General features: G+C 37.5%; 1 protein-coding gene across 5 annotated transcripts in view; it reads left to right on the forward strand.

Moving 5' to 3' along the window:
* Positions 1 to 18007, forward strand: part of LCLAT1 (lysocardiolipin acyltransferase 1) — a 115397-nt gene that overhangs the window by 62566 nt on the left and 34824 nt on the right. For all 5 annotated transcript variants that reach the window (XM_027659317.1, XM_027659318.1, XM_027659320.1 and 2 more), the window contains one exon: positions 79 to 195. In XM_027659317.1, the coding sequence (XP_027515118.1) occupies positions 79 to 195 (117 nt within the window). The remainder of the gene's footprint in view (positions 1 to 78; positions 196 to 18007) is intronic.

Below are 18007 nucleotides of genomic sequence, written 5' to 3' on the forward strand. Positions count from 1 at the left end.
CTGTCGTATGATCATTAAATTTATTTCGTGATCTACATGCACACTAACAGAAAATGGTGCTTTTTATTCTCTCCTCAGCCAATACCAAAGCCCGCAGTAATGAATTTGCTGAAAAGAACGGATTTCAAAAATACGAGTATGTCTTACACCCGCGAACAACTGGGTTCACTTTCGTGGTTGAGCGTCTAAGGGAAGGTAACCCTGCTCTCTTCTTTTCTTTGTTTAAGAAAACAAATCTCACCCGAGCTGTTGAAGCTGATGTTCACAAAACTGATTGAAGTAATTCCAGGAAAAGTGATTACAAAGAAAGCCCTTGTTTGCAACCCTACTTTAAATGATTGTAACATGGAGAGATTTGAGAGAGTTGATAACAGACACTAATATCATCAAGAGTATGCAGTGAAAGAAAACGACCTTTCTTTTTTTTTCTTAATATTGTAGCTTGTTTAGTGGTATTACCTCAGAAAACTACTGGAAAAGATCCTAAGGAGGTTTAGCCTTATTGCCTGTATTGTCCTCAACCCCAAGTGGGTGGTTGATGCTGAACACACAGGCAATTATGTCACTGCCCTCTCTGAAAAAGCTTCTGATTTTAAGTCCTAGAGCTGAAAATACAAGTTATTATGTGAAAAGGACAAGCAGCATGTATATGCAGCAAGTTGGCTGCCCAGTGCTGTCAGCTTTTTTGGGCAATGGTGACTTGGAGAAGTTCTCTAAAATAGAAGTTGTGCTGCTTGGCAGGGTGGTGGGTAAGAGAGCATGTGATACTTGCTTTTTACCTAGAAGAGGTCTTCCATCCTCTCTTAATGTGGGGGTTGAGGTTGAGTCCCTGTTATTGGGAGAACTGAATATAAAGATGTGATTGCTCATTAGATTGAGATGTCTGTGGGTTTTGGGAATGAGCATTTTGATGAGGTTTGAGGACATAAGGATGTAACCTTTAAATGGTACTGATGTGGCAGTGGTTCAAGTACAGATGAGTGAATATTTGCAGGATATATGGTTGAGGAAAATAAACATGTACAGTAGATATGAAGTGACTTTTTTATAGGCTAGTTCTTCAGGGGAAAGCGATTCTAGATCTTTAACACATGCTGGTTATTTTGACTGCCAAGGGAAGAAGTTTGAGATTATTAAAAAGAATAAGGGCCTGCTGGTAGGTTTTTTTGCTTGCTGGAATCCTTGCTTGGATTTTAGAAGCAGACCTGGCTTGCATTTTACCTGCTTCCTACTAAACAGATATCCTAAAATTGCTGTAAACTCTTTGATATTTTGTCAAGGTGGACAATCCCAGCTGTACCACATATCTATTTGACTCTATTTGTATTGGACATTCAGAGCCAGACATCTTAGATTTTCATCTGTCTTGAATGTTTATTACTCAATTTGCTGTAGTAAAAAAATTTGCCACATACACAATTTCAAAAGCGTGTTTTACTTAAATTTTCACATCAATAAGTTAGCCTACTGCATAAAAATATTTCAAGCCTGGAATAGATTTTTCAGTTAAAGAAATGTTTTCCACTCGAAATATTAACAACTTAAAAAAAAAAGATTCTGCATTTGCTGCAGAAACAAGCTTTGTGGTCATACAGTAATTTTCTAATTTTATAAAAATGCTTTTCTCTTCCATTGCTCTATGAAAGATCTTTGCAAATTAGGCTGTTGGATTATAAAAAGGAAAATAGTTGAGGCTGATTAACTGATTTTATGCAGTAGAAAGCTGGAGAAAAACCAAAAACATTCCCAGATAATTTTTTTGTCCAGCCTTTCAAGTGGTTTTAAATCCTCTTTTTATTTAAGGCAGGCAAATATTGTGTGAAATATTAATATCCCTTTAGCATTGAATTTACTAGGTATTTTGTACCTTGATAAGCATTGTAAACTATATGTATTACAACTGTATGCTATTATGTGTGAAAAGGTAATTCAAGTAGTATTTTAAAGTACTTGGTTATCACTTACTAATTTTATCACTGGTTTTCAGTTGTTTGCAAATGTGCCAAATGTGGACCATTTGTGTTGAAAAGTTTTATTTTTGTGTACAACCTACCTTTAGTTGCTGGACTTTAAAATAAATGTCTTTATCTTTTCATCTGTACAATATAGATGTTCAGGTTGACATTCAGATGCTGATGGCCCAGTTGGTACCTAGTGTTATTGTGCAGCTCTGGTTTGAGTTATTATTTAAACTATTAGAATGCCTTTTTTACAATTCTGATTTCTGATACTAGCAGTGATAAAGAAAACCAGGGTTGTCAAGGATACAGTGTAAACCTGAGTCCCTGTTTCTGAACTGTCTTAATGCTACAATCATAGTAATAATCATAAAAATAGACTTATTTCCTTTTATACTGCTCATAACTGCAAGCACAAAGCAGTGTGTGTGACTTTAACATGCGGGAGGGAGTGGTAGAGATTTTAACATCATGTTTACGTCTTCTAAAGTATTTTTGTGCATAGATGACAACCCTATTGCCCTAGAGCTCTCTAGTGAATACATTTTGGCCTGTGGCTGTTTTCCATTCCTGAGGCTCAAGTGTCTTTTCTTCAGACCCGAGTACATTATTTTGCTCCAAGAATAAATTGATGAAAAGAGGGGGAAAATGTCATTAGAAGTTTAACTGCTTTTCAAATGTTGAAGAAACTAACCTAATTTGGCAAGAACCCTGATTAATATGCATCACAAGCTGTAGCATGAAAGAATTACCTGTTACTATATAAAAATAACAATTAGCGACCCTTCTGAATAGGAAATGAAGAATCAGGCAAAAATAACCTTCAGTAAAATGTTGCCAGTATCTCTGCAAAGGAGTTTCTTCCTAGAGGAAGCACTGTCTGCATCCTGACAATATTATCTGAGCAGTTACCTTTGCTTTCCATAGGTGGCAAAAATCTCTGAACCGTATGAATGGATTTTTGTTATTGATGACCAACACTCAAATTCCTCCGGCTGCCTTCTCGCTCTTATATGGTCATTCTTCCAACTATTTGATCTCTTTTGCCTATAAATGCTGCAGTGGTGGTTTCTAACTCACTGCTGAGATTATGTGAGCTGAAAAAAAAAGATCTATTTAACCTGCAATAAAAATTGTTTAGGCCATACATCTCCTTGGCTTTTGAGTCGTACCTTTCTTTCCCCATTCTGGCTCTTCATGAGTGGTAACTCTTCCCCCCCTGAGCTGAACCTTTTTCCTTTTCATTATGCTCAGGTGCCAAAACAGTGAAAATGTTATTTTACCTGTAAATGATCATATTACTGTTTTCTCATCCATAGAAACCATGGAATCCCCCAAGAGCAAACACAGAATATGAACATACTTTAGGTGTATAATTAATAATATACTCAGGAGAATAAGGACTGCAGTTGTTGCTTGACTATTGATGGAAAGCTAAGAGAAATAAAATAGGTGATTTGCTTCTTTCTAATTCTCTTCACTTGATCAAGTATATCAGTTGTCTTGCCTAAACTGGTTGGAATCCTGATAAATGCTGTATTTCTTTGGGGAACAAAGGCAAGCATTTTTTGAAAGACAGAGTCAGAACATGTTAATGAGCAACAGAAAAAGAACTCTAGGCACCAAAATGAGGATTGGTCACTTTTTTTAACTCATCATCATATACCTCTCTTTAACCATCTCCTAAACTCATGTTTAATCCTTTCTTTTAAGCCTAAAATTTTGAATAGATGTTATGCATGGAGTAATTTTTGGCAGAACTTGGGTTAAGGTAACTCATCTCCTTTTACAAAATGTGTGACTTTGAAAAGGAATTTAAATAAGACTTTAACAATGTTAATTGAAAACATTTGTGGTTTACAGAAGGCTCTTGAAAATCCAGTTTGTGAGATCCTTCTATAAAAGGTCAGGAGGTTACTCAGAAATGAAGTATAGGTTTTCAGGCCTGGTTGTATTTTATAAAGTTTTTTCTGAAGTGCCAAATGACATTGAAAGTTCAGATGGCTTGAATGTTCAGTTTCAAAGGGAAGGAAAATAATACTGGTTGATTTGATTCAATATTGTCTGGATTCATTGAATTACATATATTATCTTGGCATAATATCTGTAATTGTAGCCAAATAGTCTGTCAAGAGAAAATAGCTGTTTATGAAAGTTTTCTTAAAATTGCTTCATGGCTTTTAAGTATTTTCTCAGGACTAAATAAACAGTAAGTGTTAAGACAGAGCTAAAGCTTTAAAGCATCATTAGGAGATTATTCATGCTTTTGCAGACAATCATTTCTGCCAACATTAAATTTAAATTGACCTCTTTTTGACACTTCCTCTACAGTCGTCAACAGTCTTAAATATCTGTATGCATGGGATTGGATGTTCCCATTATGGGGTTTATATTTTACTACGTTTACAGTATGATGATCAGTCAGAATTATTTGCCTTATTATAGTATTTCAGCTTTGAATTTATTTCTGGTTCATAATTAGTTAACTGAAAAAAATATTGCAGATAACAGCTGCCAACTGCAGCATCCTAAAATAAACAAAGATACGAATTTAACTTCAATGCACATCCTTACCAATGGAACGACACCATGATTCTCATCCTTTTTTCATGACTGGTTCAAAATTGATAGTTTTGCCTTAAAAGTAATGTTTAGACACACAAATCAGAAACTAGGCTGTATTTTCTAATGTTAATACCTGAGTTTTGCACTTGTACAGCGTTTCAGTAATTAAATGCAGGTATTCCAACCTGTTTCATTGCTAGGGCAGAAAAGTTGTATTTAGTTGTTCAATCCAGGATATCTGTGTATAAAACTATGTAAATGTTTTAATCCTGTGATGCTTAATGACTATTATACAGATTCTGTATGTTTTTATACGTGGAGTATCCACTTATGCGTATTATCCTACTTAACTCTTAATGCCATTTCTTTGGGTTATGGTACAGTTTGCTTATATGGCACTTCTGAGCTAATAATCTAGGGAAACAGTTTGTGGTTTGCAGATTAATATATAAGACAGTCAATAGGAGATGATGTTGAGCAGTTCTCGAAAGCTGACAGGTAGGGTCAGCTCACTTTGCTGGGGTGTGAGGCAGCCCGGGGAGTTAGGCAGTGGGTCTTTGTGAGCGGCATCTGGGTGTCCTCGCTGTGCACTGAGAATGTAGCAAGCTCCCGTATAAATCCCTAAGTAGCTTATGGACCATCTTTAGCAGATGATTCTGTCTTGAGCCCTGCAACTGTCTCATGAGCAAAGGGACTCAAATTTGATGCATTTGTGTAAACGATGTTTAAAGTCGAGACTCTCAGTTTAGTAATTTATTAATGAGATCCTTCGGCTTGAAGGAGCCAGACTGTATTAGCTCCCAGAGCTTTTTTCTTACTCTGACTTTGAAAGAGAGAGAGCAGGATGCTTTTATAAGTGGATGAAATGAGGAATGTTACCATGATACTGCCAGGGAATTGTCTTCTGGTGTACTTGTCTTCTGCTTCTACTCTGTGCACAGTTATGTCTGAAGCACCTACAGCTTAAAAGGCAGATGACTTTTGTTCTTTCAAACATAAATCAAAGCAATACCAATTTCTAAGTGTGTTATATTTGAGCTTTTTAAAGGCAAAATTGATGCAAGTGTAAAAATCAGGTCTGTTCTTTGACTGAAATGCTCAGGCTATGGTGGTTGGGGTGTATGAATGAACAGATGTACATATTAAATATACTGCTTTTTATTTTGTTATACAAATTTTCTTTCCTTTCCACATAAATATTATTGAGGCATGAGGGTCTTGATCAGAGAAGTCTGCTGAGTTACAGAGGTTTTATGTGCTCCAGCAGAACTGTGTACACGACTTCAGCAGTTTTCAGGTTTGTGCATAATTTGTCTTCCGTGTAACAGAGGTACAGGACGTAGAAAGGCTCCACATCAAATGACAGAAAGGGTTAGATCTGCTGTTTTAACAAAATTTAGCCTCCCACATTGTGACTGAACAGATTCCTGACTCCTAAAATGATATGTTGGGCCACTGCCAAAATTTCTGTGGGTTTTGGCAAGGCCAAACCTTGCACACTGACCAGCACTGCCATTTCTCAGAGCAGCTCTCGCCTGTTTGCGCTGGTTGCTCAGTGCTTGTGTAAACCAAAACCAGCCTGTTTTCAAAATAGGAAAATTTAAGTGTCCACATGAGCCTTAACTCTAGGTCCTCAATCAATTAATTTCACCCTTATGTCCATCAAATCTGCAGAGATTAAGCAGCAACTCTAAACCATCATTTCTTAATGCAAGGAAATTCTTTCTTCCTGATTTTTTTTTTCCCCCCTCTGTGCTTGTGTTCCTCCCAGAGTCATGTTACTAAGTAGACTGATACTCTGAAATTACTGAGCTGTTGTGAAAGAGCTTTGAGCAAGTTTTTAGCTTAAAATGCAGTATTAGAGCTTCACGGGCTGTTGTAATTGAACTTGTGCTTTTATGAGAATTGGATCCTCTACATTAAATAGTATAGCCTTTGATATAGAAATATCAGTATGTAAATTGAAGCTTGCATGCTTTTTATGCCTTTTGTGTGTCAGTAAAAAATTCCTAACGTTAGTTATTTAAAAAAAAAAAAAGCAGAGACCTTGTTCAAAAGCACACTTTTATCACTGGGCATGTCTGTGAAATTCAGCAATGCAGAAAATCAGGTGCAGGCTGTTGTGCTTTATTGAGAATGCTGACAGTTGTCTCTGTATGCTGGAACATGGGAAAGGGCAGCTCGACTTTTTCCAGACTCATGTTAACCGTTGATGATTACCATATCTTGCTAACATCTGCACGTGTTGGCTGCGATGTACTTCTCAGAATGAACACCAGCTTTCTGTTAGATATATTTTGGCCTTTGGAACACATTGAAGTTTCTGTTTCTCTCATGACTTACTAGAGCAGCAGTCTGCACGGCTTGCCCCACCTCTGTGGCAAACAGTCCATTGTTTAGTCCTCCTGGGAAGGATTTGCTTTTCCTTAATTACTCTTTTCTCTCAGCCCCCATCCTTTCCTCTCTCCATCCTCCACTGCTTTTGAGAAGGGAGCACAGCCTTTCACTAGAGGGTTTATGGTGTTAGAATCGCTACCCCCTTTAGTGTTTGCAGGTTGACATGTTGTTGTTTGTGTCACCACACATCTGTGGTACTCATCAGAAATATTTCAGGTTTTATGATCTTGAGCCTATCAAGATCAACCTACTGAAATAACCCCCATACAGTCTCTTACGTGTCAGTCATGGCTTGTGACAAGCAGATATACCATGCAGTGGATAATTTTCCGTTTAGTTCCTCACAGGAAATTAATAGTCACAGTGGTAACTACGCTAAAAACTTATTATTTGCCAGCAGTTACCCCACAGTGGTATTAGAGGTTTCCACTGTTTTCCCTTAACTCAGAATACACAGTATCTGTGGTAACGATGTGGTAATGTTTGGCGAGTGTGGACTTTTTTAATTGCTTCAACTGGAGGCCTGGAACGATGTTAGCTCATCAGATTGCATATGTAAAAGTGAAGCTTGGCCACAGAGGAGTTCAGGGAAAATGATTGCTCAGGAAAAACTAGAATCCTTTTCTTCAGAATTAAGAAATTGTTCCTGCTTTTTGTTTTTAATCTAATGGTTTATCTCCTTTTGAAAATATTTTTAAGAAAGGTTTTTCTGGTACTTAATGTACTTTACCTGGGTGGTGGACTAAGAGTGTGTGTAACAAGGTGTGTCTGCTGGGCTAGACTGGGTCAGCATCTCTCTGGGTATGTGTTCTGAAAGGTCGTTCATCTGATTGGAATATTTATCTGGTTTGAATGTTTTGCTACAGTTTAACTTGCAGCAGCACAGTAAGCTTAGCACAGAGTCTTGCAATACCCTTGGTGCTCCCCTGAGCCTGCACAAAGCATCAAACAGCCCATTTTGTGGGCTTCTTCCCTACATCCTTGTGATGGGCTTGATACTGATAAAGTATACTGAATACTGTGTGAACTGTCAAGGGGATTTGGGTTTTTGTGTCAGAGTACTGAGAGTTATGGTTGTTTTTAAAGACTTATGGCTTCATGACAGACAATAGGTGAGCCTCAGGTAAAGTACAAGTTTATTAATTACTGCTCATTCTGGTCATTCAGTGATCCAAGAATTTGCAGGTGATGTTGGTTGGATTGGTAGCATATTTAATTATTGCTGAAGTTGAAATTAACTCCTATAAACAAAGGAATAGTACTGACATCTATTTTTTTCACATGCTATTTCCAGATGCTTTACACAGCATACCCATTTCTCAGCTCTGTTTATTAGTAAGGCAGATAATTGCTTCAAGCAGTCTTGAGGAGAGAGGAACCTAAACATACTTTTTCCACACTCTTTTTTTTTTTTTTAACTGCATTAGTTTCCGTTAGGAGATGATGTTTCCTGATGTGTTTTATTAGAAAAATAGCAGCATCTACAGGCTGAATAGACTAATCCCAAATCAAGAGTCCCATTGTAGAGGAGATTCTCAGTCATATTTGTTAGATTTCCCACTCTTCCACTTTTTGCAGATGCTAGCTGTTTTCATTTCCAGCTGCATCAAGGTTGCTGCAAATGTGTTTTGTGTATTCCTGATATCATTTTTCTATATGAGTAATTGCTGGCAGGGGAGAAGGTCCATGGAGTATCATTTCACTTACTGGAAATGTTGGAATCCTCAAGCTGTTCAGATATAGCCCCCAAATCTGTAAGATAGTAATAAAACTTTCAATCTCATCTACTTGCAAAACATGCTGCTTATGTATCATTAAATCTTAAGTAGTTTGTTTCTTTCATTCCTTTCTGCTGTTGCAGCTTCAACTCTCCTTCCCTTTGCTCTCCTCCCAGTCCCCTGCCATTATTTTCAGGATATAAAAAAATTAGCCCACCATCATACTTTTCCAAGCTGACTCAGATCCCTGAGTTTAGCAATCATCTGCAAGGCTCTGCTCCGGAGATGTTGAGAGCAGTGCCACATTCATGAATCCTCGATGTTGCTATGGGACTGATACTGAAAAACGAAAAACAGAAGAGGGCAGAGGAGCTTGGGAAAAATTGTAGTAGAGCATAAATGCTTTTTAAAATAGATTTTTATCAAAACATGAACTTCAGCATAAATTCAACTCTACACCTCATTCATCACTATATATATAATCTGAAATATTACTGTCTTTGGGACTTATTTTGTCAACCTTTTTCTGAACTGCAGGATTCTGGAGGGCAGGAAATAAGGTCTTGGCTCTCTGTGTTCTCACTAAACATTGGTAGGATATAGGAAGGGTTTCCCTTTACTGCCTATGTGCCATGCCAGTTATTTGAAGTGCTGTACAATGTGAATTAAGTGTTATAATGAAGTATATTACAGTTATGGTGTTTGAATATATTTTCCCATAGATTTGTTTATTTGTGGAATGGCTACCAGTTAAGAACTGGAGAACTATTTTAATATGCGTTCAAGTTGGTAGTGTCTCTCCCTAACCTTATTTCATACCATTAAAAACTAATAATATCTTAAAATAAGCATCTCTGAAATGCGTCATATCTATATTTAGACTTACGCAAAACTGTCATTTTGTTTGCGCTTGTTGTCATTGTTGACCTTGCAGTATAACACTAAAAGTAAGTGCTCTTGATGGTTTTAAAATAAGACCAGAAGCAGGGATCTGGGCAACCTTTTGATCACCAGTCCTACACTGCGCTGCTCTGGAAGGAGCCAACCTGACCCGATGGTTTCTGGTATGACATAGACGGTAACGACATCTATTAGGAGAAAAGCATAGCATGCACAATAAATAAAAAGAAGAGAGACATTTTCAAAATGCTTCAGAGACTTTGGAATTTGTGAGCAATGGCACGTTTGCGTTGCCTGGAAGTTGCTATGGGTACTGATGTTTAAAAGCCAAACACACACAGGGCAGACCTTAGGGACATAAGTCCCATTTAAAATCCTATAAGAATTAGTGTACTTTTATATCTGCTTGGATGCTTTTGAAAAATCATCGCTCAAAAGGATTCTTTCCTTAAGTGCTCTCCAGGTTCATCCTGTCAGCAGCACCATTGTGATTTAACCAGTTGACTTCTGCCTTCACTTATCCAAAAAGCATTCCTTCCAAAAGATCTGAAAGCTCCCTGGCTTCCTCTTTCAACCCTTTTCTTTGCTGCTCTCGTAGCACGTATCAGAGAATTAAATGAAACATATGCTCAGCAGCTATGTGGCTCCTGCTTTTCTCCCCATTGTTCACACACTATCTGTGAGGCCCGTGTCTTTTTGAGGCAGGTATTTCATTCACTTTGGTACATCTGAAACACCCATCTCACTGATATATTAGCCTTTTTGAAGCAGGTAGCAGTTAAGCTGCAGCTGTCTCAAATAGTGCACTCTGCATGTTCACAACATTGCAAATATTTAATAAACCTGTTAATAATACATTCCAAACCACAATGAGCAGCTATGGAGATTCATCAGGATTTATGCTACCTGTGGTGCTAACAAATTCAGTTGACATTACACACTGAGACACAGATGTAAGCATGCACTCAGTGTTAAAATACATACATAATTTCTGATTTATAATAGCAGTGTCATACATTAGGATAGAACATTTTCAGAGGATTATTCTCCTCCTTGAAGGTATAAATAATCCTGATTTGCAGTCTTGCATTTTTCTGTATTCTGGCACATGTTGTAATCAACCAGCAGCATATTCTTTTTCATGTCTTCTTGTTTGGATAGCAGTGGACAGCACAGAATTCATTAAAACTGAACAGCCAAAATGCTTATAGAATATAATGCACCTGTGATTCAAATGGTGGGTTTTTTCCTGTAAGGTCTGGTATGTTGTTTACATACAGAAACATGTGTGTCTAGAGGAGTTTTAGTTAATGATTTCTGTCTTGGCAAATTGTCTAGGATGAGGATCATATTCTGAAACTGATTAATATAGTTACAGAAAACAAACCTTACTTAACCTTTGTGAGTTTATGCAGTGAGGATATATGCCCGCTGATTTTTTATAAGCAAAATTATTTTACTTTGCCACTCCCTCTAAGCTGACTGAAAGCACTGTGGCCAGACAAGGGCTGCTTTATACCCAAAATGAAGAACTGTGGTTACAAAGCTGTGGTTACATGGGTTTCAACTACTCAAGCCTGTGAGCAAACCAAGGTCACTCAGTCTGCAAAATATTCTAAGGCATCCCCCAGCCAGGGTAGCACTGTTGTTCAGAATGAGTTTCACTGGCCTCTTGCTGAAGGTCCATTGCCACCTCTTGAGCGGGCAAGAGGAGGAACTCAAGTGAGTAACTGCACATCACTTTGAAAGCATTCAAGGATCTGCTCTTGGTATGCTCTGCCTTGATCTACAAGTGAAATGGCCTCATAAGGCACTGCATCCTTTCAAAGTAAAACAGTAGGAAAGTGTCAGGCATTCAGATTGCATAACTAAACACTGAGAAATGGGAATTTCAAAAAGGGAGATTGAATGCAGCCCTCTTGTGGTGTATACTTTGGAGCGAGAGAACTAATGTGTTTTGCCAGTTTGGTATTTTCTTTGCTTAGAATGACAAACTTCTAACAATGTATTTCATGCTTTTTCATTTCAAACGACGGTAAAATAAGTGAGAATGGAGAGCTTTTACTGGCAGGGTTTTGAGGTTGATCTGCTATGTGAGAAGCTATGAAACAATAAAGCAAGTTTATATGTTCTCTTGAGGATCCCAAGAAGGGTGAACCTGAGGAAATAAACAGAGTTTCTTCTTAGGAGAAAGGTGGAATTTGGGAATATCTGGTTATATCTCCAGAAATGTTGCCTTCATTTTGAAAAATTCTATAGTAACTCTTTAACAGCTGTTATTTCAACATTATTTTCTCAAAATATATTGCTATCCAGAAACAGATTCCTAAGATACTTTTGTTATTTTAGTAGAAGAGTTGTGGCAAATACAAAAAGGTGGAAGTACTGGAGGTAGATGAAAGAAACGAGAGGCTTGAAGATGTATAGTCTGACAGCAGAGTATGCTTCCACATCTTATAAATACAATAATGTGTTTTATACCTATGAGTAATCCAGACTACACTTTAGGAAACAGTGTATGTCAAATGAGATATTTGCACATGGTTACATAATAAGAATCTTCTAGCTCTCAGATTTTGTTCTCTTATGGAAAAAAAAGGAAAGGACAAAACTCCCCCCAAACAAAGAAACAAACAAAAGAACACACAAAAGTTTTTTCTAATTTTCGAGTGATAAGTTTCTTCATTGGCTTGTTACTAGATTGTACTTCTGCTTTATGGAGCAGAAATGTCATGTTGCTTTTTTCCTCCCTGGAATTTGCTATGTATACTTGATGTGGAAAAAAACTGAAGAGTTATCTTGAAAAGGAGCACCAGCATAGTTTTAATCCCAGAAGTATGACACTTCACAAAAATTGTTCTCTGAAAAAAATAAACATACTAAGAAACCAATTTTAAACAAATAAGAACATGAGCAATATTCTGGTCAGGCTTTTGTCACAAAATAAACAAAGACTATTGAGACCTGCATGTGAAATATATTTTGTCTCCTACTTAGCACACACTGTAGCTAAAATGGAAAATTCTGTAGAGCCGAATGATAGCACTAAGTGAATTGGCATTTGCAATTAGTTTTCCAGTGGTTTGGCTGTATTAATAATGCAGCAGAAGGACAGGATATCCTTCAACTAAGTCAGTATGAAAAAAGGTTTTCATTAGCATTACAATGATCTCTGAGAACCAGGTATTCTTACTCACTGGAAAAAAGGTTTGGGGAAGCAAATTTCATGTCTGAAAATGTTTGGTGAGTTTTGGAGCGTATCTAAATATGATTATTCTCAGAAACTGTTTTTAGTATAGTGTAAGGATAAAGTGTCTTTCTCAGGCTGTTATTGTAATTCATAAGATGTTATTTTCAGCAGTGTTTATTACACAAAAGAATGTTCAGAACCAGATAAATACACTAGGGAGCCTGGTTAAATTGGAATAAACCGAAGGAGTTAGTTAAAGTTACAAGAGAAACAAAATACTGACATAGATGCAATAAATTATTCTTTCTGTTGTTTTCCTGTAACAGTCTACTTTGGTCAAAACCAAAGAGCAGTAACTAAGATATTTGTATATTTGTGGGCTAATTTACATGAAGATCACAAATGTTCTGATTTATCAACCAAGGTAAAATGAGATTGAAGCAATCCAGTCCAGAGGAGCAGATGTTTATCAGCAGAACCTTGGCACTGAATGTGATTAATTGGAAGCCATCAGATGCAAGTTGCTGACAATGAATGGGTAGATGAGGAAGCAGAGTGCCTTTTCGGAGCTGTTGTCACCACAGACCACAGGGCACTTGTGTTTGACAGAATGGTCAAATTAGTCCAGCCTTCATAACAGAGTATGCGATTCTGCTAAAATGGAGCTGACCATCTGGCAGCCTACAGCAGCTTTGGAATTTGCTGCCTTCGCCAGTGTACCCCATCCTGAATTATGTGCTTAGATTTTAGCCTCATGCCCAGCTACATCTTTATCAGCCAGTAAGATCTTTTAGGTGAATTACAGTTCATACTATTAAACAATAGCTCAAGATCATCAAAATTCTTAGTCTTTTCCACATACTTGGTTAGAACACTATCAGGATTTTTGTGGAGGATCCCTTCCTAAACTTCCCTGCTCTAAACACTCCTAATACATTTTCATGTAATCCTTCTTCACTAAGTTATTGTGGAACCATCCTCTGCAGATTGGCCTGAAAGAATGTCCTAAGTGGCATCACCAGTTCTGCAGAAGACAGTTCATTCTTGATGTCCCTTCTCTCTTATGCCACTTTACCCTTTTTTCTGTCTTCATCTGAGAGCAAAGGGAGGAAACTCTGAAGTTCAAGAGAACTAAGAAATGTCAAACCTTCCTGATTTTATCTAGTGGACATTTCTGCTTTCTACTCTCTCTGCTCTTATCACCACATTCCTGCTCTGGCACTCACTACAATGCAATTAATTGCTAGTAATTTCTGTGTTATGCTCAGCTTATTCTTCTCTTGAAAGAAGCCAAAATTTCATGGGCCCCTCTCTCAAGCTTGAAAAACATCATGCTTCGGTGACTTTCTTCAACAAAATCACTCCAGTTTAGGTACTTGTCAGAAGGAACCTTCTGCAGCCTCTCTGAGACTTCTGCTCTGCACACCTCCACCTAAGGCAGCCCTAGTTTTGCTAATGCCTGGCAGTTGCCCAGTACAATAATGTTTTAATCCAGCGTACGAGGGACCAAATTTCTTGCCACACAACAGACACTTGTGATAGTAAAACTTCCAACTCAATATTTCTGAGATATATTTGGTTCCTTTATTTGTCCAGTATAAATAATGCACCCCATAGATGACATTTGGAGTGGAATTCAATTAGCAGGGATACAAGTAGGGTTGTTTGAGTTCTGTAGTTTCCCTCTGTTTGTCAGCAGAGGCTTGTGGAGGTTACACAGTAGGGGAAGCTTTAGGTTGCTGTGTTCTCTATGAAGTCATGAATAATAGGGTCCCCCTGCCAAACTTGTGTTTTAGATGACAGCTGGCCAGCTGGTCACTCTCAAAGGAATTTGCTGTGAGTGGGTGATGTGTTTAAATGATCTTACTGATCAGATTTGAAGGCAGATGCATGTTGAGAAAAGCTCCCAGAGGATGTGTGAGTACAACTCCATGTGGGACAGGAAGGTCTGTATCAGAACCTCAAATGGCATGCTGGGCAGAAGGCAGAGACTTGGGGTGAGGTGTCCAGCTGTAACTTTTTCATGAATTTTTGACTGGGCTTGAAAAAAATTGGCTGTAACATCAAGTCTAGAAAGGAAAAACTATTAAGCTTCCATTAGCAAACAAAGAGCAGGTAGTCACCTTGTTAAGCATAGGTGAAATCTGGTCCAAAGTGTCTAGCCCAAGAGTAGCAGATATGAGTGGAACTTGATCTCAGAACTGCAAACTTAGAATTCTAAGTATCTGAACAGGAAGGGAAATGGAAAAGTTGTTTTTATCAAACCTCTGCCCCAGCTATTGCAATACCTCAGTATTGCTCAGCCTTAGTGTACTGTGAGAATACAAACGTCTTTAATGTTTTGTTGGGGTTTTTTTTTTAAATATAGCAGTTCTGTCTTATCTAGCCATAAGGTAGAAATTCCTTTGCAGGAATTTCAGTGGCTTTTAGTTCAAGATTGTGTTAAGATAACTTTAAGTGTTCTGTTTTGGCTACCAGATCCTTGCAGAATCCCTCACTTGTTGAAGTTGGTAGAAAATTTCATACTGACTGTACTAGAAAGGTGGTTGCATGTGTTCTTGCACGTGACAAAAAACTGTATAATGTCTATGTACAGCAATGTTTAACATCCTGGTGTGTCAAATAGATATTTATGTGTTTATTCTGTTTCAGTGAGGCTTCCTCTGCATAGCTGTCTTGTATGTCAGTATGTTGGGATAGGTACTATGACTTTAAGAAAAGGCAATATAAAGGAGGTGAGAGAAAGTCAGTGTAGATGTGTGTGTTTGAATGCTCACTCAGCTCAGTTGAGTGAAACTGCAGTGTACATCCCCTTAAGTGTAAAACACCAGAAAAAAGAATCAAAACACAGAAGAGGTGAAGATGAGTGGGAAATTGCTACTCATCTGTTGAATGGAAACTTGATGTTAAATAAGATCTTCTTATGTTTCACTGTTTGAAACACAGTAAGAGTTCCAGGAACTAATTACCTAGCAATGGATGATGACATGGAAATATATTAAATATACATAGATAGCTAACCATGAATACTTGATGCATGCAAAAGAAGAATCTAGTTAATTTTTATGTAAATTAAGCAACCTTGAATGTGGCAATGTAATAAGCAACAACACTGTTTTGCATTTGAATAGAACAAAGCAGCAAATTCGCACTTGAAATAGAGCCTTTCTTCTTAAATTGTCTTTTCCTGGATAGGTATTTTAATGTATGCTTTATTCATAGTAAAAACGTGGTCTTTGTAGGTATCATCTTGTATAGAAACAATCAGACAATTTAGCCTTTTAAAAGCTAATTTAATTCTTTGGTGGGTTTCCTGTCTGTGTTATCTCTTTTAATGATTAAAGGGGCGAGTGTTTTATCAATGTGATAAGAAGGCATAGATAATGCCAAGATTGTGTAAGGACTAGCTTATTTCCAAAACTTTGTGGAAATAATGAAAAGAGGTGCTCCATACCAAGAGAGTATGTTGGGTGTAGACCGGTCTGGCAGAGATGGAGATGCTCCAAGGGCAGGTTTAGATGCACCACGCTGCTTCCTTGGGGGAACAGCTCCAGCATGAATTCAGATGAGAGGCAGCAGCCTGTTATCTGGAAGACAGAAAACTCACTTGTAGTGAATAAGTGTAGAATAAGAACTGAGGAGGATTGGGGAGAGGGAAAAAGTTCAAAAAGAAGGTGTCTTTAGCCTTCTACTGCAGATTGCTTGATAGATGGCAGTGCTTATCATGACTTTATGCAATGGTTTAGTTATGCTGCTCCTATTGCTTCATTCAAGAATCATCTATGGATACATAAAAAGTTCAAATGTAGATGTATATACCTCTTAAAACTCTCTTGGAGCTCTAAGTCATTGAGGGTGAGGGAGGAAGGTATTAAAGCAATTATTAAATGTATATTAATATGCACTGGTAAACAAACTTCAAAAACTGTGAAATAACAGATGCCTTTGGCACGTTTCAGTGGTAAGCATATGGCTATTCAAGTTTGCAATACAAATCCCAAAGCATTTAGATCAGTTCCTGTCAAATAGGTTGTCATGACAGAGAGTTGAGCTTGGAGCTGCAAATTCAGTGCTATTCCTTCTTTCTAATCTACTGTTGAATTTGATTAGTTAAGCCACCGCTCAGCTTCTTGTAAGACAGGAGTCCTTAATCAGTGATAAATAAACTGCCAGAAGTATACAGGGCACAGTCTTTTACCTCTGTATTAGACAGTGCTGTGCATTACAAAGATTTGAATAGCTTTGGAAGCACTGAGAAGTGTTTTCTTGGTGTACTAAGGATAATTGAGAAAAATTAGAAGCATCAACTGAGTTCATATTACAATGGACAAAATAAAAATATGCTCTTATTGCAAACAGTTTACATGTGCAAAATTTGTAGATGAGGTTTTAACAATCAAGCTGAAAATCTCAAAATGACAAAATTCTAATTTTTTTCCTTAGCTTGTTTCCAGCTCTACAACTTTCACATGGAGTTGAAGTCTAAAATAATTTCTGAGAAACAGAATCAGAAAAATCATAGTGAATTATCTTTAGTTACTAACAAGCACTGGTTTTATATATGGAAAGCGCTAAGACTTGATCATTAACATTGCAAAATTTGATTCTTCCTTCACAGATCAGGTTTGGACTTTGAATTTAAAAGCTGATGCAAAACTGAGTATTTAAAGGTCTAATGTATTCTTTAAGGCTGAGGCCAGATTTCTCTATCACATTTCAGTATCCAATGTCATTAAATCTTACAGGACTATTTTAGTTGGAGGACTGGTAATTTTAGTTGGATAAAACCAACAATGAAAGCAAAATTAAAAAGAGAGGGGAAAAAAATTACAATGTTTGGAAAATTTGACACTCAGAAGTCAGCAAACATCACAAAGCTGTTTGTGGAATCTTAATTTGGCTTTCTTACTTGTATATATGAGATGATCTGGTCTTTAGCTAAATGATTGCATGCCAATCTCCCCACACACACGTCCGCTGCCTCATTGAGCACTCACTGAAGGAGCAACTTTTAAATATTTTGTTTTCTCCTCATCTTCAGTGTGTGGCCCCAGGGTTTATGTGCTGCACTATTCAAACTCCTGTCTGAAAACAGTTTTTCCATATAAGCATCTATCTCTGCTGCTTGCTGCTCTAGGACTAGAATGCTCCCTGATTTTGAAAGAATTTGTTTTCACTACGCCTGTATTTATCTCATGTGTGTGGGAAATCGAAGTGCAGCGAGAGTAAGGTCAAGTCAACTGCCTGGTGTAAAGACACCTGTGGGCTTATTTTCCAGT

Source organism: Corapipo altera, unplaced genomic scaffold (genome assembly GCF_003945725.1).
Source record: "Corapipo altera isolate COAL_440 unplaced genomic scaffold, ASM394572v1 48, whole genome shotgun sequence".
Lineage (NCBI taxonomy): Eukaryota > Metazoa > Chordata > Aves > Passeriformes > Pipridae > Corapipo > Corapipo altera.